Source organism: Lynx rufus, unplaced genomic scaffold (assembly GCF_022079265.1).
Source record: "Lynx rufus isolate CCGP_SWC_20201006 ecotype Redwood Valley unplaced genomic scaffold, mLynRuf1.p SCAF_26, whole genome shotgun sequence".
NCBI lineage: Eukaryota > Metazoa > Chordata > Mammalia > Carnivora > Felidae > Lynx > Lynx rufus.
In genome coordinates, this window is record NW_025814841.1 from 3917903 (window position 1) to 3944280 (window position 26378).

Genomic DNA, 26378 nt, shown 5'->3' on the forward strand with positions numbered 1-26378 from the left:
GACTTTTCAAGAATGGGAACGTTTAATTCTATTTTGACTTATCCACTGTATGTAAACCTCTTCACCATTATCCCTAAATCTCCAAAGAAATGCTATGAACACAGCTGCCTGGTGATAGTCAAATTTTAAAATCCAGGAAATAGGGCTGTGTCTCACATTCAGCTTCACACTAGGGCAGAGAAAAAGGCAAAACATACAGCAAAAATCAATAGTGAAGGGGTGCCTGGGTGGCTCAGTCAGTTAAGCGTCTGACTTTAGCTCAGGTCATGATCTCATGGTTCGTGAGTTTTGCCCCGCATCGGGCTCAGAGCCTGGAGCCTGATTCAGATTCTGTGTCTCCCTCTCCCTCTGCCACTCCCCTGCTTGCACCCTGTCTCTCTCTCTCTCTCTCAAAAATAAACATTAAAAAAAATTTTTTTAATCAATAGTGGAACATTGAACTGTTTTGTTGTAATTGCAATGACAGTATTAAAAATTAGAACAGAGGAGAAAACTCATTTAATTGAATATGCCTGGCATGTGACAAGTGGTGAGGTAGATAGTTGAGAAAATATATGCATGGAAAAACATCTATGATATTCCATTAAGTAGAAAACATTTATAATGAAGTACTAAGCAGAATACAAAATCATACATACACCATAATTATATATATATATATATATATATATATATATATATAAAACATATGATACATAAAGATAAAAAACTATAAGGGAATATGTAAAAACGAAGTTGTATAGGGAGACAAGGGTATATAGAATTTTATCTTTTTTTTAAATGTCTACTATTATTATTATTATTAAGATTTCTAGGGGCGCCTGGGTGGCTCAGTCGGTTAAGCGTCTGACTTCAGCTCAGGTCACGATCTCACAGTCCGTGAGTTCGAGCCCCACGTCGGGCTCTGGGCTGATGGCTCAGAGCCTGGAGCCTGCTTCCAATTCTGTGTCTCCCTCTCTCTCTGCCCCTCCCCCATTCATGCTCTGTCTCTCTCTGTCTCAAAAATAAATAAACGTTAAAAAAAATTTTTTTAAGATTTTTAGTAAAAATTGAGATAAAATAGTCTTTGAATTTTCTATTTCTGTTTAATATAATCAGCCTTCTATGTGAAAGTATTTGAAAGATGGTGATTTCAATAGCTAGGATGAGCAAAAGAGAATTAATATAAATTTAAGAGTACTGCTATTTGGATCAATTTGAAAAAAGTATGAATAGCCTTGAAATAGACACTTGTCAAATTACATGATAAGTCCATAACACAGCTTAGATTTTTTGCAGAATTTATAAAACAAAACAACTTTAAATACTATTACTTTTTAAATACTATGAAAAGCCTTTAAAAAGTCTGATTAACTAAACTTCCAGTCTCAAGAGGGCAATTTGCTATTATCAACAATCTCAAAATCCTTTAGTGAAGAAAAATGTTCAAGGACAAATACCCAGATGAATTTCACCTGTGTTCTCCTCACTTCCTCTCACTCTTGTCTCATCTTCTAACCTCAAGACTGACCTTCATATAAACAAATGAATCTAACTTCAGATAGGGGTGGTGAGCACAAAACTAGGAGCAGAGAAAGTAACCTAAAAGGCAACATGTTTATTTTTCTTTTCCTATTAATGTTTATTGCCTATCCTCTGTATGCTGGGTGCATTATATTTGCACCTCACCACAACCCTAGGAAACAGGCATTATTGTTCTCGATTTATAGATAAAGCAACAGAGAGTCCCAAAGTGACTTATTCAAGGTCACACAACTAGCAGGTAGGCTATGACCCAGGGATGGACTATGCCAAAGCCTTTCCTTTATGGGAAAAGCGCAGCTGCTTATACACGGTGCACTGACTTGACTCCCTGAAACCAGCTAAGGAAACACAGGAGTAGGAGGAAAACAAGCAGAAAAAAGCCATATTTCTAGTCATAAAGATCCAGCTACTTATATAAAGCTGTCTTGACTGATTAGATTTAGACTATAGAAACTCCCCTAAATTCTAACCAGACAAAAACAGGAGTCATAAGAGGGAAATTTTTACTAGAACTGCCATCTTACACTGTTAAAGGAGCCAGCCCGACTCTAAGTCATGTTTCTGACTCTAGTACATTGTAAACAGAGGTAAAAGACAAGTATACCAAAGCCATAAAAACAAGTACTGAGATCAGAGTCCTGAACCTAGGCCAGGAATCAAGAGTTCTGAAGTGAGGAGTAAGCATTGTTTATGTTAGTAGTAGTCCACAAAAGGGTCTAGGAAAGAGAACCAGTATAGGATTGACTCTAAGCTAGAAGGCAATAGCAGATTATTCATGAATCACAGAAATGAATGAGAACTAGGAGGTAAAGGCCAGGACAAAACTGAGAAATGTAAACTGGAAAGGGTGGGAAAGAGAAGTGTTTGAAAACATTGGAAATATTGAAACATATGGTAAATCGTGAGACAGTTTGAGCTATGGCATGGTTATATAAATTCCTGCTGCAAAATCTGGTGGCAGATTGGAAGCATGTGTTCCAAAACAATTCCATAAGACTTCCTATTACAGTTGAAGAAAACAAGTAATAAGGGTTTTATGCCCTTAATGGCATCCGAGTCTCTTCAAAAGGTGATTTTAATGTAACTTTTTAGATGAAAGCACCACTGACTTGGTCCCAATCTCAAATATTTCAGGATATATATCGTATATATAATATACTAATCCACTGAATTATTTATTCCATACATATCCCCCTTAGAAGAAGAGAGCCCAAGCGGGGTTTGTGCTCCCCACAAGCGGGACTCAAGCTCACTGGATGCAGGGCTCGAGCTCACCCAATGTGGGACTCAAACTCACGAACTGTGAGATCATGACCTGAGCCAGAGTCAGATGCTTAATGACTGAGCCTCCCAGGTGCCCTAAGGTTGCTTTTTTAGAAGGTACTCTGCAGCAATAGAGGACAAATCCAGGACAAAGACACAAGATCACAAAATACAAGACAGTATGTGGGAAGGCGGATGGGCTAAATGGATAAGGGGCATTAAGGAATCTACTCCTGAAATCATTGTTATACTATATGCTAACTTGGATGTAAATTTAAAAAATAAAAAATAAATTTAAAAAAGATACAAGACAATAGCAGTAGCGGTAGAAATACACTGATGAGAATCTTCACGCTAGACGTTCTGACACTAAATTAATAGAATTTATTGATAGAACACACCCTATCATGCTTTTATTTCAACACCTTTCACTGCAATCAAACATACCAATGAGATAAATTCAAATTTCTTAACATGGTATATAAGAATAGGTGATTACAATATCTAACAACTGATAAAATCATGACATTAATATACAAATCAATATATAAATTAACATTAAAATAAATTTCCTTCCTTTTTTCCCAAATAAACTATGGATGTAGACATATAAATATCTGCTTATTGTGTAATAAGCTGTAGCACAAATTATTCATATAGTCATTTTAATAATTCCCAAATCGTCTCTTCAGTTTTAGAAAGTGTTGAGTTAATCTCTTTAAGGGGCCGTGATTTGATATTTAGAATCATAACCAGGTTCTCCCAACATCTTCCTATTACAATGACAGTCATTAGTCCCCAGTGCCCAGCAGCACTTAGTTGCGGCAATAAAGCAGAGGGGTATGCTGTTTGCGTGTCATTGCCACATAAGAATATGAATGCTAGTGTTTCCCACAGGGCATGAAACTCCTGTGCCTCAGGACACCCCCAAAAAAGTGGTGCCACAAAACTAGCTGCACTGCAGCCTGCTCCACTGCTTCTAACACCAACAGGACATTCTGGAGTATCAGGCAAGCACTGACACTCCAGCCACTATATGACTTCCCAGGGCCACATTAATCCACACCAGCAAGGTCAGTGGGACCCATAATCCATCTCTACAGCTTGCACTGCACATCATTAGGTAACTTATTCTGTCAATAAAATGTACCAATTTGCAGGAAAGCGATTCGATATTTTAATAACTAGTATCTCTGTAATGGTGAATATAGTTGAATAATACCAGTCCTGCATACAGGACTCCTTACAGCTGACTCCAACCAACTAGCTTCCACCAACTCATCCCTTCCTCCCATCTTCCACGCAACTAGTAGTATAGGAATACTGGTGATTCCCCAAAGACACTGTGTTCTTCCTCAGTCCATGATCTGCCCATATCTAGAATGCCCTTCTCCTCCACATACTGAATTATAATTTGCCTGAAAAGCCAGGTTATAATACCTTCCCCTAAATCCTCCATGTTCATAAAGTCACCCCTGTCAACTCAACAATTGATAAACACCCATTTTAAAGCATTTATCGTATATTTGGTTATTTACTTACATGATTCTTACCCACCAGATTATGAGCAACTCAAGGGTAGAGACTATGTCCTAGTCCTCTCCATTTCCTCAGTGAGTACAGTGGCTCGTGTATGGCAGGCACTCAAAACACATGTATTTAAAAGAAGAATGAAAAGACACCTAAACCAAAAGCAATTATTACCTTTGATCTTCTATACTAGATGCCATCACTGGAAAATTTTACATGCAAACTTAAACATGTACAAGAGAATTCTTATCTTTTCTAAATTCTTTTAGAGACGACAGAGTGTACGTGACTTTGCAGAGGTGACACCAGTATACCACTCCTCCCTGGCCTTCCCACTGGATTATCTCAGATAGTCTAATTATTACTTTTGCCGTAATGGGGTTATTATCAGTGAAGTTCTTTGTTTTAGATAGATACGTAAAATATCTATTTTTATTTAATTTGCCCTTATTTTCACATTTTTCTAGTATATAAAGTATGCATGACTGCTATCATTATCCTCATCAGCATCACCATCTCACATTAGCTGTCCCTGTTAGAGGGAAACCTGGGTGGCTCAGTTGGTTGAGCATCCAACTTCGGCTTAGGTCATGATCTCATGGTTCATGGGTCTGAGCCCCACATTGGTCTCTCTGGTGTCAGCACAGAGTCTGCTTCGGATCCTCTGTCTCCCTCTCTCTCTGCCTCTCTCCTGCTCATGCTCTCTCTCTCAAAAATAAATAAAACAGGGGCGCCTGGGTGGCGCAGTCGGTTAAGCGTCCGACTTCAGCCAGGTCACGATCTCGCGGTCTGTGAGTTCGAGCCCCGCGTCGGGCTCTGGGCTGATGGCTCAGAGCCTGGAGCCTGTTTCCGATTCTGTGTCTCCCTCTCTCTCTGCCCCTCCCCCGTTCATGCTCTGTCTCTCTCTGTCCCAAAAATAAATAAACGTTGAAAAAAAAAATTAAAAAAAATAAATAAATAAAACATTTTTAAAAAATAAAAAAAACGTCCCTATTAGAATATAAATTATTTTGTCAATTTGTTTGTTCTTTCTTTCCTTCTTTCTCCTGTCTTTTGTTTCTTATTGGTTTTTTTTTTTTTTTGAGGTAAAATCGGTATATAACTTTATATTAGTTTTAGGTGTCCAACATGATAATTCAATATTTGAATACACTATAAAGCGATCACAATAGTCTCATTACCGTCCATCAACATACAATTGACCCTCTTCACCTTTTCCCCTCTGATAACCACCAATCTGTTCTATCAATGAGTTCTTTTTATTTTTGTTTTTAGATTTCACATATAAGTGAAATCATATGGTGTTTGTGTTTGATGTACTTCACTTAGCATAATACCCTCAAGATTCATCCATTTGTCACAAATGACAAAATTTCTTTCTTTTTTATGGCTGTCACTACGTTGTGTGTGTGTGTGTGTGTGTGTGTGTGTGTGTGTGTGTACATATATCTTCTTGATCTATTCACCCATCAATGGAAACTTAGGTTGTTTCCACATCTTGGCTATCGTAAATAATGCTTCAGTGCATACAGGGCTGAATACATTTTTTAAATTAGTATTTTCATTTTCTTTGGATAAATACCCAGAAACAGAATAGCTGGATCATATGGGAGATCGATCTTTAATTTTTTTAAGTTTATTTATTTTGAGAGAGAGAGAAGTGGGTGAGAGTGCACCAGCAGGAGCGGGGGGGCTGGGGGGGAGGCGCCAGAACAAAGAGAGAGAATTCCAAGCAGGTTCTGCACTGGTAGTGCAGAGCCCAACCTGGAGCTCGATCTAATGAAACATGAGATCATGACCTGAACCGAAATCAAGAGTCTGCCATTTAACGGACTGAGCCACCCAGGAGCCCCTATTTTTAATTTTGAGGAACCTCCATACTGTTTTTCATAGTGGCTTGCACCAATTTACAATCTCACCAATTGTGTACATGGATTCCCTTTTCTCCACATCCTCTCCAACCCTGATTTCTTGTCTTTTTGATAATAGCCATTCTAACAGGTGTGAGGTGGTATCTCATTGTGGTTTTGATTTGAAATTCCCTGATAAGCAGTGATGTTGAATGTCTTTTCATGTGCCTATTGGCCATCCGTATGATTTCTTTGGGAAAATGTCTATTCATTTTTTAATCAAATTGTTTGGTTTTTCGTTATTGAGTTGCTTGAGTTCTTTACAGATTTTGGATATTAACCCCTTATTGGATATATGATTTGCAAATATTTTCTCCCATTCAGTAGGTTACCTTTTCATTTTATTGATGGTTTCTCTTGCTGTGCAGAACCTTTTAGCTAGATGTGGCCCCATTTGTTTATATTTGCTTTTGTTGCCTTTGCTCTTGGAGTCATCTCCAAAAATTCAATACCAAGACCAATGTCAAGGTACCTATGAGCTATGCTATCTGCTAGCATCAGTGCAACTGTGAATTTCTCAAAATTTTAATTATTGAAGTTAAAGTTTAAATCACTAAGCAATATAATAAGGATCTCAAACTTGGGATTCCCATACCTTGAGAATTCTTCTCAAACAAAATGTCTTAATACATGAAAAGTTTATCTCAAAGCAACGGGGCAATGTCTTAATACATGAAAAGTTTATCTCAAAGCAACGGGGCCAAGTAAACAATGCCAGTACCTTACCACAAAGTAACAGATTTTAATTTTTTAAAGTATTTGCAAGTGAAAGGGCGCCTGGCTGGCTCAGCTGGAAAAGCATGTGGCTGTTCATCTCAGGGTCATGAGTTCCAGCCCCAAGCTGGGTGTAGAGATTAGTTAAATAAATAAATAAATAAACCTTTTTTTAAAAGCATCTGCAAGTGAAAATAAAGCACAATTGCAAAACTGCTGATTTACCAGTTTGCATAAAAACTACCAACACTATATTTTAAAATAACTAAACCAAAAAGAAGACAAAAGGGAGACAGAGAATGAATGACACTTTCAAAAATATTATTAGTAAGTGCATTGATGGCATGTGTGAGGATACAGAGACAAATTCAGTCAAGCAAACTACCAACTAGGGGCGCCTGGGTGGTTCAGTCAGGTAAGTGGCCGACTTCAGCTCAGGTCATGATCTTGTGGTTTGTGAGTTCGAGCCCTACATCACTAACAGCCCCACTGTTAGCGCAGAGCCTGCTTGTGATTCCCTCTCCCCCACTCTCTCAAAATAAATAAGCTATAAAAAAAAAGAAAGAAAGAAAAGAAAATTACTAACTAAAGTTTTCATTGCAGATTAATGAATCTACAGTTTGTTATCTAGTTAATAACTGACATTGCAGTGCCTAAAGACAAATTGCAAAAAACATATTATTTATCCTACAAAAAAGTACCAGATTTTGAAACAAAATATTAAAGAAATGCTGTATAATTTTATGACAAGAAACTATAAAGTCTCTACAAAAAAAGTTTATTCTGGAAAAAAACTGAAATTTAAGTGACACTATTTTATTCCCAGAGAAGATCTGGAATGTAAAATCTTGCCTATAAATATGAATTCCACATTAAATAATGTTTTCAAAATAAAAAATCTAATCAATCCCCAGCTGCTACAATCCCAACTATTGGCTTTATACAGAGAAATGAGTTCAGAACACCACTCTCTGCTGTTCCACACCTCAGTGTGTTGTCTATTCAAAAGGAAAGCTTTCATTTTAAAGTTTATGGGTTAAAAATAAATATTGACACTGTGAGTGATTCTCACTTTACAGATTTGTTGAAGGCTATTAACTGACTTTAAAAAAAAATGGCTTATTTAACTGACAGTTTCAAACACCTGGATGAACTCAGTCAAAAATTTTCACGAACTGTGCGAAAGTATATTAATGAGTATGACAAAGCTTATAGATTCAAAGCAATAGCTCAGTTTCATAAAAATTAAGTTAAAATGATTCACCACTGACAGTCAATGTTATAAGCTGAGTCCTAATTAAGGCTAGCAGAGTACTACATATGCTTCAAGAAGAATATCAACATTATTTTTAAATAACTGACATTTTTTAAACTTCAATTGCATGTGGAATCCATTCACATTATCAGAAGAAATTCAACATTACATTTGTCAGTGAAAGAAAAGAAAGAGCAAACGGTTAAAAAAGTGTTACTACTATTGGAGTGAAATTTAAAGAGTGAATTTTCAAGATTAATAGCATGAAAGGAGTTTCTATCGATCAAGGAAAAGGAAATAAGTTTTTTCTTACAATTTGCTACCAACTACTTCTATAGTTTGTCAATTCAACAAGAATCTGAAGAGATCATCACCAAATGGTCTTGATCAGGAATTATGTGTATATGTTTCAAAAATAAGTACATAAACCTTATAAAAAGTATCCTCATAGAAGCTAAGTTTCTCATTTTAGATGTCACAGGGTATTATTTAAAAGTGTTTACAATTCAACGTTTACTCTCTTCCATAATACCCTGCATTTTGTTTTGCTTATAATTATATAATAGAAAATGTGGGGCACCTGGGTGGCTCAGTCGGTTAAGTGTCCAATTTCAGCTCAAGTCACGACCTTGCATTGAGTCCGGGGCCCCGCGTTGGGCTCTGTGCTGACAGCTCGGAGCCTGGAGCCTGCTTCTGATTCTGTGTCTCTCGCTCTCGCTGCCCCTCCCCCACTCACACTCTGTCTCTCTCACTCTCAAAAATGAATAAATGTTAAAACAAATTTAAAAAAAAGAAAATGTGATTTTTTTTCTCCAAGCTTTTATTTAAATTCTAGTCCGTTAACATACAGTGTATTAAAATCCCAAAAGCCCATAATTGCCCACCTATACCCCCCCCCCAAATCCAAACAGCTCTGAAAATAGAACTTCTTCTGTAAGCCTGGGCCAAAATTCTTGATCTGATTTAGCATGAGGCTATATACAGTCTTTATCTAACCCATTTGTAAATATTCATGTTTCACTGGAGAAATGAGTTTGATTAGGGGCCGCTGTCCTGCCCCTGCTAAGAGTCATATATTGTATGGCATGTGCATTTTAAAATCCAAAACACTCTGAAACACATCTGGCACCACAAATTTCAGCTGAGGGATGTGTTTTCCATCTCCATTTTACAGAGTTTAGGGAATTAAAGTGACTTCTTCAAGACAACATAGCTTGTCAACGATGGAGGGAGAACTCTACTCCACACCTCCAAATCTTGTTTTCTAGTCCTCTCTACACTACTGACCATAAATGAAAAAACCTTTTTCTACATAAATAGACATTCCATATTTCGTATAATATCATGCCAGCATAAGTTAATATAAAAATTTTAGTGCAGAACTTAAAAACAAAGTCTGTTTGTATCTAACCTTCAAAAAAATATACTTCCCGCTGCTTAAATTTGTTTACAGCCTCACCGTGTTACACAAATGAATTAAGGTCACTCTCTGGTTTGTGGTTACTGACCCAGAAGTTAAGACCACCATCAACTTTTATTCTGATGCTATTTTCACTAAAATTCATAAAAACCACAAAGCAAATAAAATTTTAGAGGAAGAAATATAAGTAATTACGCTAGGGACTGCAAAATTTTCTAATACCGATCCTGTCAATCTTGTGATAGTTGCATTTTTCAACAAGTATTTCTGATTTTCCCTCCCTACGTGGTAGGGCTACACTTTTCTGCCCCGAGTTAGGCATGATCAGGCAACTTGCCTTCGCCAGTGAAATGTGAGAAGTTGTATATATATTTCCGAGAGGAAACTTTAAGAGAAAACTTGCAATTCACCCCAGTCTTTTCATTTTGGTCTCAACGTTCCAAACAGCTTCTTTATTGGCCTGTGTCCCAGAATGAGGATAACATAGAGACCCCAAGCGTCCCAGAGAAAACATATGGCATGGAAAATAAAGAGATCTATACTGTTTTAAGCTACTGATATTTAGGGAGAGCATAGCTTATAAACTGACACATTTGCTACCTCTCAGCTCCAAATCCACCCTTCTTTGTCCTGTTTTGATACTGGATCTGGACTCTGTAACCATTTGTCCTTCCCCAGTTGGCACAATTGTGAAGCTCTGTCAGCAGAGGGAGCCAGAGTGACATTAAAGGAAGAAGGGGCTTCTCCTTCTGGTTCTGGGTGCTTTGGTGTTTGTCCTGTGTTCCTGTCCGGAGCTTGGCAGCCAGTGGCACTCACCCTCCTAACACGTTTCACTTAGCACCCTAGCGGGCATCCTTCCAGCAGTTTCAGTAGCACCCCAGCGGACACCGCAATAGGTGGCTTCCCAGAGACTTCCCTGAGAACTCCAGCCAGCTTCTCTGCAAGCCCCACCAACACCCTCGCAGATGACTTCCAGCTTGCCCGCCCCAGCTGTGGCAGCTCAGTGGGGTACAACCACACCCCCTAACAAGGGCTGAATCTCAGCCTTAGCCTTGGGGGAAGAAGGGATGTCTTCCAAATGTGTTGCTTCCTTGGGTACTCAGCTTCAGCACTAAAAGAGGTGGCTGCTCACTGCTAGAGGTTAATAATCCTTTATATTAAAGTTTTCCTGTTCAAATTACGACTGTAGTTCTGTCTCCTCACTGGACTCTGACATCTAGTCGATCCTAACATATACAACTACGTAGTGTGACATGAATTTATATTAGTAGTTTTGAAGGACAACCTTGGTTCGTGTTCTTTTTCTACTTTATTTCATAGCTATTTTTAATGTTTTATTACCTAAGTTAAACCAATTAATTACATTTTAAACACTGACATAAACTTCAAGTCATAATACACACTACATCTTTTCACTAATTCAGACTTCTTAGCTAATAATTATAAGAAAAAAAATAATACATGAAAGCACACTCATTGCAGGATAAGAAAAGGTTCCTAGACCAAACATGCAAGAGAAACCATATTCCAGGGACCCCTGGGTGGCTCAGTCGGTTAAGTGTCCAACTTCAGCTCAGGTCATGATCTCAGGGTTTGTGAGTTCGAGCCCTAGGTTGGGCTCTGTGCTAACAGCTCAGAGCCTGGAGCCTGCTTTGGGTTCTCTCTCTCTCTCTCTCTCTCTCTCTCTCTCTGCCCTTCCTCTGCTTATGTGTGCTCTCCCTCCCTCCCTCCCTCCCTCCCTCTCTCTCAAAAATAAACAAAAACACTTCAAAAAAAAAAAAGAAAGGTTTAAGGGGCACACCTGGGTGGCTCAGTTGGTTAAGTAACAGACGGGCTCAGGCTTGGGTCATGATCTCGCAGTCGCGTCGGGTTCTGTGCTGACAGCTCAGAGCCTGGAGCCTGCTTTGGATTCTCTCTTTCTCTCTCTCTCTCTCTCCCCCTCTCTCTCTCTCTCTCTGCCCCTCCCCCACTCGTGCTCGCTCACTCTCTCTCTCTCTCTCTCAAAACTAAACATTAAAAAAATTATTGAAGAAAAAAAAGATTTACATGACTGTCAGATAATGAAAATATTTGGAAACATTTCAATAACTCTTCACTATTTAGTCATATGGTAAAGTTAATTCTCTTTCCATAAAAATAAATCCAATTATTAACTAAAATGAATACTTAAGAATACTTATGTGCTCTTTATATTCGAAGAATATAGAAGAATTCACACTGCTTGCCCCCAACGCCCCACCCCACTGGCAGTTAGACCAATATTTTTATTCAAGAGGAAATTGTTAAACAAATAAAAAATGAAGAGCAGATTGGGAGTGAGTTGAGGGAAATAAAGTATTATAACCCCATAGAAAAGTGCATTGTAAAATATTTCAGAGATATTATTCTGGAATTTGTATCTCTGTATACAAAATATATTTTAAAAAAATAAGAGTAGTACAAAGTCTACTTTATAAAAAACATATATCCAATTGTATCTAGGCCACTCACTAATGTAAGGAGAAAAATGGCCCCTCAAAGGTATTCACACTCTAACCCCAGGAACATGTAACATGTAACATCTCTTACATGGCAAAAGGGATTTTACAGATATGATTAAGATGGGGAGATTATTCTGGAATATCTGGGCCGAGTCTAACCATCTGAGTACCTAAAAGAGAAAAATCTTTCCCCACTGTGGGCAGAGAGAGATGTAGTGACAGAAGAAGGGCCAGAAATGGCATCATGAGAAGGATTTTCCAGATAAACACACTGAGGTGCAAAATTACCAAGTAACAGCTGAGATTCAAGCCCAAGTTGGCTGACTGCATAGTCCAGACACCTAAGCACTATGGTCTTAACTGTTTTCCAGAAGACTAAATAGCAGTGTGATGGAAAGAGAATGAGTTTTGGAGTTAGAAAGATCTACCCACCTCTGTGTTCTGCTACTTACAGCCTTTGTGACCTGAATCCTAGCACACAGTAGTCACCAAACAAATGTTAGTTCGCTCCTTCACTTTCTGCTACAAGTCTAGAGACCTATTCAAATTCAAAGCAAATCCTATGTAGAAGAGACTTCAGATACAAACTGAATACTAGCCTCACACTCTTGAATTTCCATTTCTCTTTCCTCTCATTCCACATATTCCTTCTAAGGAATCAGCTAAGACAACCTATGGTACCACAAAACTGTCTCTATATTCTAAGCTTTCATTATTACATCAACAAAAATAGACTGTAATTTTACTGTAAGAACATTACTAGAAAGTAAGGAGAAAAAAAAGTTTAAAGAAATGAAGCATGAGGTATAGGTAAAACAAAGGGACTTCAAATAATTTTAGCCATAGTACCTCAAAGAAACAGCTTATTACACACGTCTTCTAGTTCATCTATTTGGCTCAACTTTGTTACCATGTTGCCTTGTTAATATACTTAAAAAGTGGTCACTACCCATATACTAATATGCTTTAAGTGAATATTCTTTATCACCTACAAATCAACTTTATCACCTGTTCTAGACATTGAACGTGGTCTTAACAAAGGCTTTGTCCTCAAAGGTGCACAGCCTCCACACTAGCTGGCCATTTAAATGTCTATGCTCCAGTTCTCTTGATTTTAAATCTCTGGGGATTTTCAAGCATACCTACAAAATGATCCAATTTCACACATTCTCTCAAGATTCATTTAGCTTCCTGCCCCTGCAATACCACCATCATCATTGCTCAGAGAATTTTCTTTTTTGACAATGGTTTCCAAAATGCTAACGACTCCTATTTCAAATAAAAAAATACTCCACATGAGAGCAAAAAAAAGTGTCTACCACCAGCAAAAGGTGGCTTAAACTCTCGCATCCTTGAACAAATATTTACTAAATGAAAAGTCTTTTAAGTGAAAAAAGTTATTTATTAAATATATTGTCTTCACTGATTTCATGTGTTGTTAAAAACACATGCTTGATTCCTAGTTTAACTAATACCATGCACCATAACCAATAACTGGCATGTCCAAGAAGGATAACAATGAAACTTCTTGCAAATGTGACCACCAAATCCCAAAGATAATCATTTCTTGAGGTATCAACAACTATCCACTGTTAGGCAGTGCTACACTTAATTAATCACTCAAAACACATTTATATCCACTCACAATAGACTACCCACTGCAAACACAGTCCTTTTTCTATAATTTGTTAGAAAAGAGGAAAAGTAATTCAATGACTATGATATAATAAAAAGTAGTTAAGAGTGCAAATTCTAGAATATGACTGTCTAGGTTTAAATCCTGGCTCCCCACTAAAAACTTTGAGCATACAACTTCAGTCTTCATTTTTTTCATCTATAAAAATGATAAAATAATAACTATCTCATAAAATAATAACTATCTCATGGGGGCTGAATTAGATAATGCATATATAATGTAGCATAGTAACAGCACAGTAAGCATCCAGTATATGTTGGCTATGGAGTATTAATGTTGTAAGAGTTACAGTAGAAGTATGCAATAAGGGTTGTGAGATCAGAGGAAAACCTAACCCAGTTTTCAGCTGGTTGGAAACCTGACATATATCTGGATTAAGAACTAGTAGGACTTAGGAGCACATCCGGCTGACTCAGTCAGTGGAGCATCTGACTCTCGATCTCAAGGTTGTGAGTTTGAGCCCCACGCTGGGTATAGAGATTACTTAAAAATAAAATCCTAAACAAAAAATAGTAGAACTTAACAAGAGAAAAGTGGGTAGGGCTTTCTAGGCAAAGAGAACAATATATCCTAGAATATTAAAAAAAAAAAAAAAAACAATAAGGAACTAACTTCAATTTGATACAACCAAAGGTGTTCCCCAAGAAAGACTACCAGGATATAAAAACTGATAAAACATCACAAACGGACTTCTATGACACACCTAGAAATCTAGACTGCATAGTAAATGCAATGGGGAAGCGCTGACAAATATTAAGGACTTTAAAATAGATTTGTGTGTTGGACTGTTGTACTATTATGGAAGATGGGTTAGAGGTGTGCCTGAAAGTGGAGATACCCATTTGGAGACGAATAATTAAGGAAAATATAATAAAGGCATGAAACAGTGCCCCGACAATGAAGACAGAGAGGAGAGAGATTTCGAAGATCTTTGGAAGAGAATAATGACAGGATTTGGTAACTGATTATATTTGAGAGCTGAGGGAGAGTAAGGAAATTAGAAGGACTCCCCACCACCAGCACCAGGTCTCTCTGGTCTTATAAAATTCACTTCTGATTTCTATAAACCTTCCTAACCTTTAGTTTGGAAATGGAATTTAACCATAGCCTTCAACCTGCAAAACTTCTAACATGAAGCTTCAATTTATTCTAAAATGGATCCTAGCTGGGGTGCCTGGGTGGCTCACTTGGCTAAGCATCCGACTTTGGCTCAGGTCAGGATCTCACAGTTTGTGAGTTCAAGCCCTGTGTCAGGCTCTATGCTAACAGCTCAGGGCCTGGAGCCTGCTTTAGATTCTGTGTCTCCTCCTCTCTCTGCCCCTCTCCTGCTCATGCTCTGTCTCTCTCTCTGAACAATAAACGTTAAAAAAAATTTTTTTTAATGGATCCTAGGATTGCAAATTTTTCTGTCTTATTATGAGGTCTGTGTCCTATATCTGCTTCCAGAGCAGGTATCTCTGTGAAGATTCAGTGTACACACCTACCTTCTTGCACCTTCTCCAACAAATCCCCAGTTGGCGTACCGCCCACTTGTCATCAAGCAGATGAACAGATCCTTCCTGGTAAATTCTGTATTCACAAATCCTATGGCTAATTTAAGACTTAAGTCAGCTTAGACCAATCATTAAAGGGAAATCAACCTGTGGTAATAAAGTTCAGTACCACAGAAATACTTCTGGAGTCGACCAGTGTAGATGGGAACTTTAAAGCTTTCCAAAGTTAAATAAGTAACAGATAATAATCATGAGAATGTATTACTTACAATAGCCACAGTAATAGACACAGCCCTAAAATCAGTGACTTAACAAAGAAGTGTATGTGTTATTCATACAAAGTCTAATGGAGGGGGTAGGCTAAGTCACCAGCCAGAACTTAATTACCCCAATCCATTTAGAAACAAGGAAAGCTGGAAAAGGTAGTCCAGGGCTAGGCAGTACTGCATAGCAACAACTCTGTGAAAGAGGAATGTTAATCTTTGATGAACACCTAGCTATCTCCACTACAAAATTCATTTTTAACAGAAAAAAATTTTGTGCTGATAAAAACATCAATTAATTCTTTCAGCTCTTGGTCAAAAGGAATTATGTGTGATGTGTGATGAAATAGACTGTTCATATACGCACCTCAGAAGCAAATTTTTCACCAATAAACACCATTATGGTTATACTGTTATCTAGCTATATTGTTCAGGATATCCTTTTTTCCCAGCTTTAACATCCTAGAAGCCTAGCTGCAGAATGCATAAAACTGCTAAGTTATTTTTCCCTTACAGCTGAACATAAACTTAGTTGGGGGGGAAAAAAAAACTGCTAAAGAACATAAAGAATTCTGGGGTGCCTGGGTGGCTCAGTCGGTTAAGCGTCTGACTTCGGCTCCGGTCATGATCTCGCGGTCTGTGAGTTCGAGCCCCACGTCGGGCTCTGTGCTGACAGCTCAGAGCCTGGAGTCTGTTTCAGATTCTGTGTCTCCCTCTCTCTCTGACCCTCCCCCATTCATGCTCTGTCTCTCTCTGTCTCAAAAATAAATAAATGTTAAAAAAAAAAAAAAAATTTAAAAAAAAAAAAAAAAAAAAAAAAGAACATAAAGAATTCTATCTTCCTCCTGTGCCTAAAAGAGCATTTAACCAGAACCTCTGTTTGGCAGAACCTACCAAATTACGTGCGTGTAATGTAAGAAGGTTAAATTTTTATAATCTATAAACTGTTTGAAAGTTCTTAACTCTAAATGTCTTTAAAAAGCATTTAGCTAGCACTATGTGATATGGAAAATACAAATTGGAGCCTTTTGACATGTGTATATAATGTACATCTAATACATGTTCATAATACATAAACTATATAAAATTCATCCATTCTTAGCCTAAATTATACTATCTAGTTGCTTACAGTTTGGGGGGAGGGCGGTAACAGTTCTAGAGAGAAAATAGGTGAAATAATATTCTATCACTTTTAGACCTAAACCTGTTCTTAACTGTTCCCTTTCTATAATTCTACTTCTAATCCTATTTCTAGAACTTCCCATCACACAATCTAACAAAACTTATCTCTCTTTCATAACACAACACGGTATGAAATCTGCAATAATTCACTAAGCTAAGATAAAGAGGAACAGAATCTTCCCCAACCACAATATGTCATTTACACAGCTAATCTCTTTTCTTTATCTTCCTAAACTACACTCACATTTCCAAAATTCCCTTGGAGGGGATATAGGAATATATACAAAAAAGGAAATTTGTTCTAGTTAAATCTAACATATAAAACAAAGATTGCGCAAGAGTTAAAAACATCTGAAGAATGAAACAAAATCAGATGGTGAGAAACTCACGGAGACAAAGTTGTCAATGGGAGCAAGGAATGTTCAATAAAAGAAAAACAGATCTGTAATTTTGGGGAAAAAAATGACAAGACATTAATAGATTTAGTAGAAAAAAGTTTTCTAAGCTAAAATACGAAGTAGCATTCCTCACAATTATGAATGGATTCAAACAGTACTGATCTTCTCCCCTTTTTCTTTGCCTTCTCTTCTTTCTCCCTTTTTGCCCTTTTTACTGGTACTCTATTATTTCCCATCCTGTCCCCCCTATATCACAAGTTATAATCACTTCTAGTACAACTATTCACATTATAAACTGTTTAGAATAAGAAAAACAATAAGAGAAGCCTTCTCCGGCTGGTCTCTCAAGAGAACAATGGTCCTGAGACTAAACCAATTTAGAGAGCTGACCATCAGTGAGATGAGCAAAGACAGATCTACATGATGTACAGCAGTCAGTTGAGTAAGTCAGGCATCCTGAGAGCTTACTTTACCCTTACTTTTTTACCCTTACTTTACCTCCTGTTGTCAAATCCCAGTAATTTGGCTCCTAAATATTTCCAAATCTATCCTGCCTCTCCACCTCCAGCAGAAGTGTCCTCTTTCAGGGGCGCCTGGGTGGCTCAGTTGGTTAAGCGTCTGACTTCAGCTCAGGTCATGATCACACAGTCTGTGAGTTTGAGCCCTGCGTCCGGCTCTGTGCAGACAGCTCAGAGCCTGGAGCCTGCTTTGGATTCTGTGTCTCCCACTCACTCTGCCCCTCCCCCTACTCATGCTCTGTCTCTCTCTCAAAAATAAATAAATGTTAAAAAAAAATCTAAAAACAAAAGAAAACAAAAAAGAACTGTCCTCTTTCATATCTCCATCATATATCACCTGGATTACTAGAAGACTCTCCTAACTACAGCCCTGGTCTCTAGCATCAATCCCTCAGACTGTAAGGCTGGGGGGTGCCCAACCAAATCTGATTACACTGTGTCACTGCTTAAAATCCCTCTGTTACTCCCTACTACCTTCAGGATTAAATCCAAATCAAAGGAAAACATACAGTGTCTTTGAAGCTCTGACCCTTGCCATCTCTCAAGTCTCCTCTACCGACTCACTTCCAATAAGCCTTATGCTCCAGACATTGTAAACCACTTCAAATCAGTTTCTTGACTATGCCCTGCCTCTCTTTTACAAATGAGAGTTAAAGTCTGGGATAGAAAGACTTGGGAGTTTTCGTATTTTTGCTTGGAACATCTTCCTCTGCCCAATGAACATCTACTCATCCTTTGAGTCTCAGCCTAGGTGTCATCTCCCCCAAACTGGATAAGGTGCTCCTGTTCAATGAATATATCCATGATACACTGTGCACGTGGTCTCCCAGCACTTATCATGCAATATTGTAACTGTGGTTTATCATGTTCCTTATAGTGACTTCCTAAAGGGTTAGCTGAGAATGGTTAAGAGTGTTTTAACACCCAGAAATAGATATCTGCATTTCATCAGGTGACTAGAGAATACGACAGTATCTGTAGTCTCTAGAATCTTTAACATCTAGGAGTAAAATTTCCACATAATTAAAAAGGATAAAATGTGTTACACCCTCAAAACAATACCAAAGAGACAGCAAACTACTCACTTGATTACTCTGACACATTTTTTACTATGGTCATGATGTTCCAAAAACACTTTTACTGTGTTTTTTCATGACACTTCACATTTCAGTGTGCTCGTGTGATTATGGTTGGCCTTCAGTTGTCTGCCTCTGAAAGGAATGAATTACAGAAATTTCTATCCAAAATATTCTGTACATCACTTACCATTCAGCTCTGTTAAACACACTGGAAATATACAAACACTTTCAAAGTAAAGTTGTAATTTTTAAAGCAAAATATTCTTTATATTAAAAAATAATTACAATTTCAAGATGACATATTACAATATTCTTCTGGTTTCTAGTCAAAACAGATGTGCTCTTAGTCTAAAAGAAAGATGAGTCAAGGGGTGCCTGGGTGGCTCAGTTGGTTAAACGACTGACGTCAGCTCAGGTCATGATCTCGCAGTTTGTGAGTTCAAGCCCCATGTTGAGAGTCGCTCTCTGTGTCTGCCTCTCCCCCCGCTCATGTTCTGTCTCTTTCTCTTTCTCTCTCTCAAAAATAAATTAACATTAAAAAAATGTTTTTAATAAACAAATAAAAGATGAGTTGCAATCATACGCAAATACTGTAAGTTTTCTCCTAGTTAAAAAAATAAATAAATAAATAAATAAATAAATAAGCAAAATTGCACATAGGTTTAAAAATTACAATTGATTTTGAAAATAAGGGCACTACTACCTAAGCAAACTTTTTTCTTCTAGATCTTCAAATTTCACCTTGAAAGCAAGCACTACCTAGCTGAACACAGTATTTTATTCCCCAACATTTCATTCAGTCACCCAACTAATATTTTTAAGTACTACTATTAAAACATTGTGTTGGGTTAGAAGCTAAGGCTGATATGGTGAACAAGACAGACATGGTGTCTGCTCTCTGGGAGTTTATAATCTAGCAGGGCAGACAGACCATAAACAAATAAAGAAATTGTAAATTTTAATAAGCATAACTGGAAAATATTAAAGATGATATGAAAAAGAAGAAAGAAAAGAACTTAAGAACATGGGGCAAGAAAGAGCTCTCTAAGGAGGCAAATTTGAAGCTAAGAGGCAAAGTGGAAGTCGTACAAAGAGTGTGTGCATTTGAAAAGCAATGAAAAGCAGAGGAGCACTCTAAATTGACACTTCAAAATGAGATTAACCTGATAAGACTCGCTGAGTTCTCAGATATAATATGAATAAGACAAATAAATAAATACATATTTTGATTTATTAATAGAGTAAAAATTGATCCCAGACAACTGTAAGGACAATCACAGAGTAATTTGCACAAATTAGTTCCCTCGCATTCACCCATGATAATCAGTATCTTGCCAATAACCAATAATTTGGTGTCTTATTTCTGCTGCTACACCTTAGTTTCAGACTCTCTAAAAATGTTTTTTGCTGAGGAAATTGCTGCCGATTCATCACCTTCCCTCTCCATCCCTGGGCTTCTAGATAAATAATGAAGGCACTTAAAAGTCCTTCGGGCATTTTTTTGACTTCCCAGTAGACAAAGAAGAGAATGCCTCAATTGGAAAAAAAAAAAAAAAAAAGTTAAGATTTCATCCAAGAATGCTATGATAATATTAAGGTTCAGAAACTATTGTCTAGGGGTGCCTGCATGGCGGTTAAACGACTGACTTCGGCTCAGGTCATGATGTCACAGTTCATGGGTTTGAGCCTCACATTGGGCTCTGTGCTAACAGCTCAGAGCCTGGAGCCTGCTCTCTGGATTCTGTGTCTCCCTCTCTCTCTGCCCCTCCCCCGCTCATGCTCTGTGCCTCTCTGTCTCTCAAAAATAAATAAATGTTAAAAAATAATAATAAACTATTGTCTATAATCAGTTAATAACGACTTTTTTTGGCACACTTATTTATGCCAGGACATTTAATCTACATTGATCATAACAATCCTTCAAGGTAGGTGTTATTATTTTGATAATACAGATGAGGAAACATGGGCTCAGAGAGTTTAACAACACAAGCAAGACCTTACAGTTATTAATTAGTAAAATAAGGTTTCAAGTCAAAATCCAGCTGGCCCCTCACACTTGCCTCCATTACCTCTCTCTTCGTCACACAGTATAATCAGTTCTTTATAAATATATACTCAATGACAATAGAGTCCACAAGAAGATATTATTTAATTATCCTAGTTGCTTTAAAATACAGATTATATATAAAGAATTTATTAGGTACTTTCTCATAAATGCCAATCAATTTTTTAGAATGCATTTGCAATTCTTAAAACTGATAGATTTTTCATTCTTGACAATGGTCGTGGTTATTTACATAATCATAATAATGATTTTTGTTTAAAAGTCTTCATGATTAAATTGCATTTTTATTTCACATGCCGTGTTCTTAAATTTTCATTTAGCTATAAGAAGAAAATATGGTAGTCTTTTAAATATTAGGATGAGAAAGATCATTCTAAGTACATCACAAACTCAAAAGACATAAAACAAAAAGTGAAAAATTAAAATGCATTTTTTAAAAATCCTGACCAGTAAAAAAAAAAACAAGGCATAAAAAAGGTCATAAAACAAATGACAATAAAAAGAGCTTCTACAATTCACTAAAAATGACCAAAAGAAAAACAAAAAACTAAACAAATGTAAAAGGCTCTCAGCCTCACTGATAATAAGAAAATTTCAATTAAATCTACGATGGCATATCTTTCACCAAAGTATTGGCTAAGAGTATCACACACTGAATTGGAAAGGATATGGGAGCCTCCCTAGTTTAGGTCACTTATGCATACTTATTGTATGAAAATAAATTTGGCAATATTTATTAAAATTTAAAATATACTGACCTTTTGACCCAACAATGCATTTCTAGGAATTTATTCCAGAGATATATTCAAATATGTAAGAAATGATATATGCACAAAGATATTTATTGCAGTGTCGTTTCTAATGGCAAAATTAGAATCAACCTAAATACCCATAAATATGGTTCTAGATAAAGAAATTACAGAACGTTCATAAAATGAGATATTACACAGCCATTAAAATGAATGAGGAAGCTATATATTAATGGGTGTGGAACTGATCTCCTAAAAAGTAAACTGCTGGGCACATTTATGTTTTTTATGTTTAGACATATACATCCATACATCTGTGTGCACACACACACATTATAGATGCACACAATATGTGATATATACACATATCTACTTTTACACATAGAGTATTTCTGGAATAGTATACAATACAGTGGCAAAAGTAGTTGCCTCTGGCTTGGAGAAAAAGTAGCTAAGAAATTTTGTACCATAGGTATATATTATCTATTCATAAAAAAGCTTATAAATTGGCTTTGAAAAATACTCTTAAAATTGAATTATTAAAAAAATTTAGAACTGCTCATCTATGTTTTAAATATAAGCTAAATTATTACTCTGATCTATCATGAAATCTTTACTCACTGTCTTCTTTTATTTGGGAAGCAAATAAAAGACATTTGACATTAATAAAAAATCCAAACTGAGAATACAAAGATAATTTACAAGCAAAAAACATTATTTCTAATTTGTTATAAAAAAAAATTCCTTATCTGAAAGACTATGATATGCACATAGTAGAAACTCAATAAATATTTACTGAATGAATACTTACTTTTCTATTGATTTCAGTGGTTTTGCTTATCTCATACATTTTTTTTCTTAATACCACATCAAAAAAAAATCACTCGAAAATATAAACCTAATAAATTATGCCTTTCTTTCAAAAAAATTATTCTTCATTTTCCCAACAAAATTTATAAACTGCCTCATTAACATTACAAGTCATATCAACATTACTTATTAGTTACCTAATATGTGCAGGTGTTAAGTATGCTGCAAAACACAAACTCCAAAGAAGGGTACATTATTATTCTTGCCCTCAAGAAGTTTACAGTCTTGAAAGATGAGGCTTAAAAACATTAATAAGTAAAAGAACACTATAGATTTTACCTATAGATTGAGTTATCAAAACTAAAACTGTATGTGGATTTCTGGTAAGGATAAAAAAAAGCAATTACTGATCTATTGAGGGATCTACTGAGATACAAATGCTTCAAAATTTTAGTATCTCAATCAGACGTAAAATAAAATTACTTGATGGTGACAGAAGACTTCTGAATATATGAATATTCAGCAAGGCTTTGAAGAAATTGCTAATAAATATAAATAGTCCTTAATTAATCTCTTCATAGAAAGAGAGATTACTATAGTGGTCTCAATGTCTTTTGATCACTCACCTCTCCCATTAAAAATATCTCAGGCGTGAACTTCTAAATACGTGCATATGTATTTACAAATTATATGGGTCTTAATATTGTCAATCTATTTATTAAGTATCAGTAATACTTAATTTCTTTTTCAAAGAAAGATAGAACTTGAAATATAAGTTTTAATATTCTCTTCCTGTACTCCAACATATCATCCTGTGATGTACTTCGTATGCACATCCCCCTTGGTATGAATTCTTAATATGAAAATATTTTCATCCAATGGTTTCAATTTTTCACACATCAAACTTTAACGTAATTGTTACAAGGCAGCAGACATCAACTTGATTTTCAGTTTGTTTCTCTCTGTCCATGACCTTCTCTCAAAATAAATGTTAACATGCAATTAAATGGGCATCTCTAATTAAATGGACATCACTAAAGAGAAACAAAGGACAGTGTAGTCTTGACCAGATAAATGACCCCTAAAACTTAATGAGAAATAGTAATCATTGAAGAATACTAATATCACTTTTTCTTATATATAGTATTTGTAACTTAATACCCAATATTGATAACATATTACTTAATACATTATAAACTTATTTAAAACAATTTTTCTTTCTTTATAATTCTATTATAAAATCTAATGTTTTCCTCATTTTCCTTGCCTAGTCTTAACCTATTTAAAAAGCCAAAAACATTTTTATAGAACATTTAAAATTAAATTTGTAGTTATATTATGCTTTAACTCCAAAAAACTTCTTGTTAAAATAAATACAAAAATAATTCTGAAGCCATGTAGGCCATTTTGAGGTATAACTCCTTCCAAGACTAAGCTGGGCAGAAATGCAAATAGATATTTAAAATAAATATGAAGATTTTTCATCAATGTAATCTCTCTGACTGTATGAATGTATGTTTAGAGAATGTTTCTACCTAAACTGTGTGAATATGAATGCATGAACATTCTATGTATTTGCATAGTATACAGGCTTACACAGAAAGGTAATGTATGTAATGTAATGTACCTACCTGAAAAAGCCTTTTGCAACATTTTCCTAATGTAACCTATTGTTCAATCTGAGTAATTCTTAATTCAGTATTGAAAAATTCATTTACATCTCTATATACTAGAACAATAAGTGGATTTGGAACTACAGTGAACTAGCCAGTATATACTATGATTTAGCATATTACAAAGAAATAAAAACACATTGTACATTTAAATATATGGGTCAAAGAAATAAAACTATGTTTTATTTGACATCACTTTGACAACACTAATTTTATCACAATTATAGTAGAAAATATAGATTCATATACTTAAATATCAAATTCTAAGTCATCAAAAAGCTAGGCATTGTTAGTATATATAGTAAAGCAAAGTGAGTATTATGCTCAAAAAGCTTTTAAAAATAATGCTTTATTCTAGCATTAGTTAAAATAAGCTACTTAAATCTCATAACCATATTTCATTTACCAAGCCTACTAATAAATCATATTCCCAAACAAGTCTCCAAACCCACAAATTAGCTTTGAAGAAGCAACTCTTCTTTATTCCAGTTAGTATGTCAGAAATATTTGTTCTTAGTCCTTCAATTTTTCTCAAACATGTAGAGATATTTGATATATTTTTACCATAATTTACAGTATTTTCATTAAAATATGAAAATATATATGTATAGACAGAATTATCTCTGTATAAGTGTATTAAAGAATACTGAATTCAACAACCTGTTTTAAAATTTACATGATTAGAGGTCAGTGTATTGCATCCTTCATAGAGGAACTCTACTCTTTCAATTTTGTGTTTCTGTGGAGAATATGGGAAAAATATATTTGATAACATGCAAAAGAACAGTCCCACCGCTGGCATATAAACTGGCCAAGTTAATCTCTTAGTGAATAATTCATTTCAAGTAAAAAGAAAAAAGTTGAGTTGGAAAAACATAAAAAGGTTAAGCATCTTCTGCACAATCTCTTTCACACAGTATCTGAGAAATCAAATAACCATAAAACATTTAACAGCTAACCTGTAGAAACAAATCTCTTTGCTAGACTGACAAAAGGCGTCTCAGAGCTGTATCTCTGTCTGGACAGTTCCCTGGTGCTGAAGTTACACAGCGCTAAACCGCCGCCTGGGTGCTGCTTTTACTCTCTCACCCTCGGCAAAATCCCGGCTGCCTACACTATGAACACGAGTAGTAGAACTTCACAAGGTAGGAAGCATCCCAAACTGCAGTAATGGTAGGAACTGGAGCCTCTTCAGAGTCTCTTCAGGATTAAACAGATTTACTAGTTGCAAACAGGAAGAGCAGCAGAGTGCAGGGTGTTAGAACCCGCCGAGGGGGAGGGGCTGGAAGATGGCGGCGGCCGCACACCCACCCGAGACTTGCCAGAGTTTAGGCCCCTCGCCTGCACAGCCGCCCCCCTGCCCGCAGCGACCGCGGGCAGCTCTGCTCGTCTCCGCGTCGGAGGCAGGGCCGCCCTGCGGAAGCGCGGGACGAGGGGCCCCTGCTGCGCCCGCATCCCCGGCGGCGCGCCTTCGCCCGGGTCCCGGCCAGGGAGCACCTGTGCACGGCCATATTGGATTCATTGCCCCAGTCACTGCCACCGCGCGGGGGCGGCTGGAAAGGAGAGGGGACGCGCGGAGCCTGGGTTCAGCTTCAGCCCCGTGGGGACCCTGAAGCCCAACCGGCCCGCGGGGGAAGCCGTAAGGACGCCCGGGAAAATTACAACGCCTAAAGGCTCGCCACCCTCATCTCGGCCGGCCTCGGCACCTTCCCTTCCCGACACACACCCCCGCGCTCTGACACCCAGAAAGCAGCCCCGGCGGCCGGCGCCGGCCGCAGCCCTCGTGGCCCAGGCGCCGCCGGCTGGAGGGAGGGCGGCGATCCGGGGCGCGCAGGCGGCCGCAGGGCAGCGGCCGTGGGGGCGGAGGGGACGGAGGGAGGCGGGAAGATGGAGCCGGGTCCTTACTTGAGCACCGACTGCTCCTTCTCCTCTTCTTTCTTCTGCCGATCCATGACGGCCAGGATGATTTTCCTCTCCTCCTCCGTGAGGTGGCTGAGGTCGGGCATCTCGGGCTGCAGGGGCGGCTGAGAGGCCGCCGGGGTGGGAGCCGGGCGGCCCCGCGGCCCGACAGGAGCCGACATGTTTGGTGGAGCCTAACCACCCTAGGGAAGCAGGGAGGCAACTCCACTGGCGGCGGCGGCGGCACCCGCGCGGGCGGCTGGGGCAGCCTCCGGCGCTGGGACAAATACATACAAATCAACGGCCTTCAATCCGAGGCGACAGCCCCCCTCCCCCAAGAAAGAAAGAGCGGAGGGGGAGGGGAGGGCGAGCGCGGCGGGGAGTGAGGGCTGAGGAGTGCGCTCCGGGAAATGTTTCTTCTTCCCGGGGGCGAAGGGCTGGCAAGTGAGCGGTTTGG

The 26378-nt window shown here is 37.5% G+C and overlaps 1 protein-coding gene across 24 annotated transcripts in view; it reads right to left on the reverse strand.

The window, feature by feature from the left end:
• Positions 1-26103, reverse strand: part of RIMS2 (regulating synaptic membrane exocytosis 2) — a 614217-nt gene extending 588114 nt beyond the window's left edge. For 23 of the 24 annotated variants that reach the window (XM_047088906.1, XM_047088888.1, XM_047088896.1 and 20 more), the window contains exon 1: positions 25928-26103. In XM_047088906.1, coding sequence (XP_046944862.1) covers positions 25928-26103 — 176 coding nt within the window. The remainder of the gene's footprint in view (positions 1-25927) is intronic. The other variant, XM_047088894.1, reaches the window with a different exon arrangement.
• Positions 26104-26378: the final 275 nt, after the last annotated feature.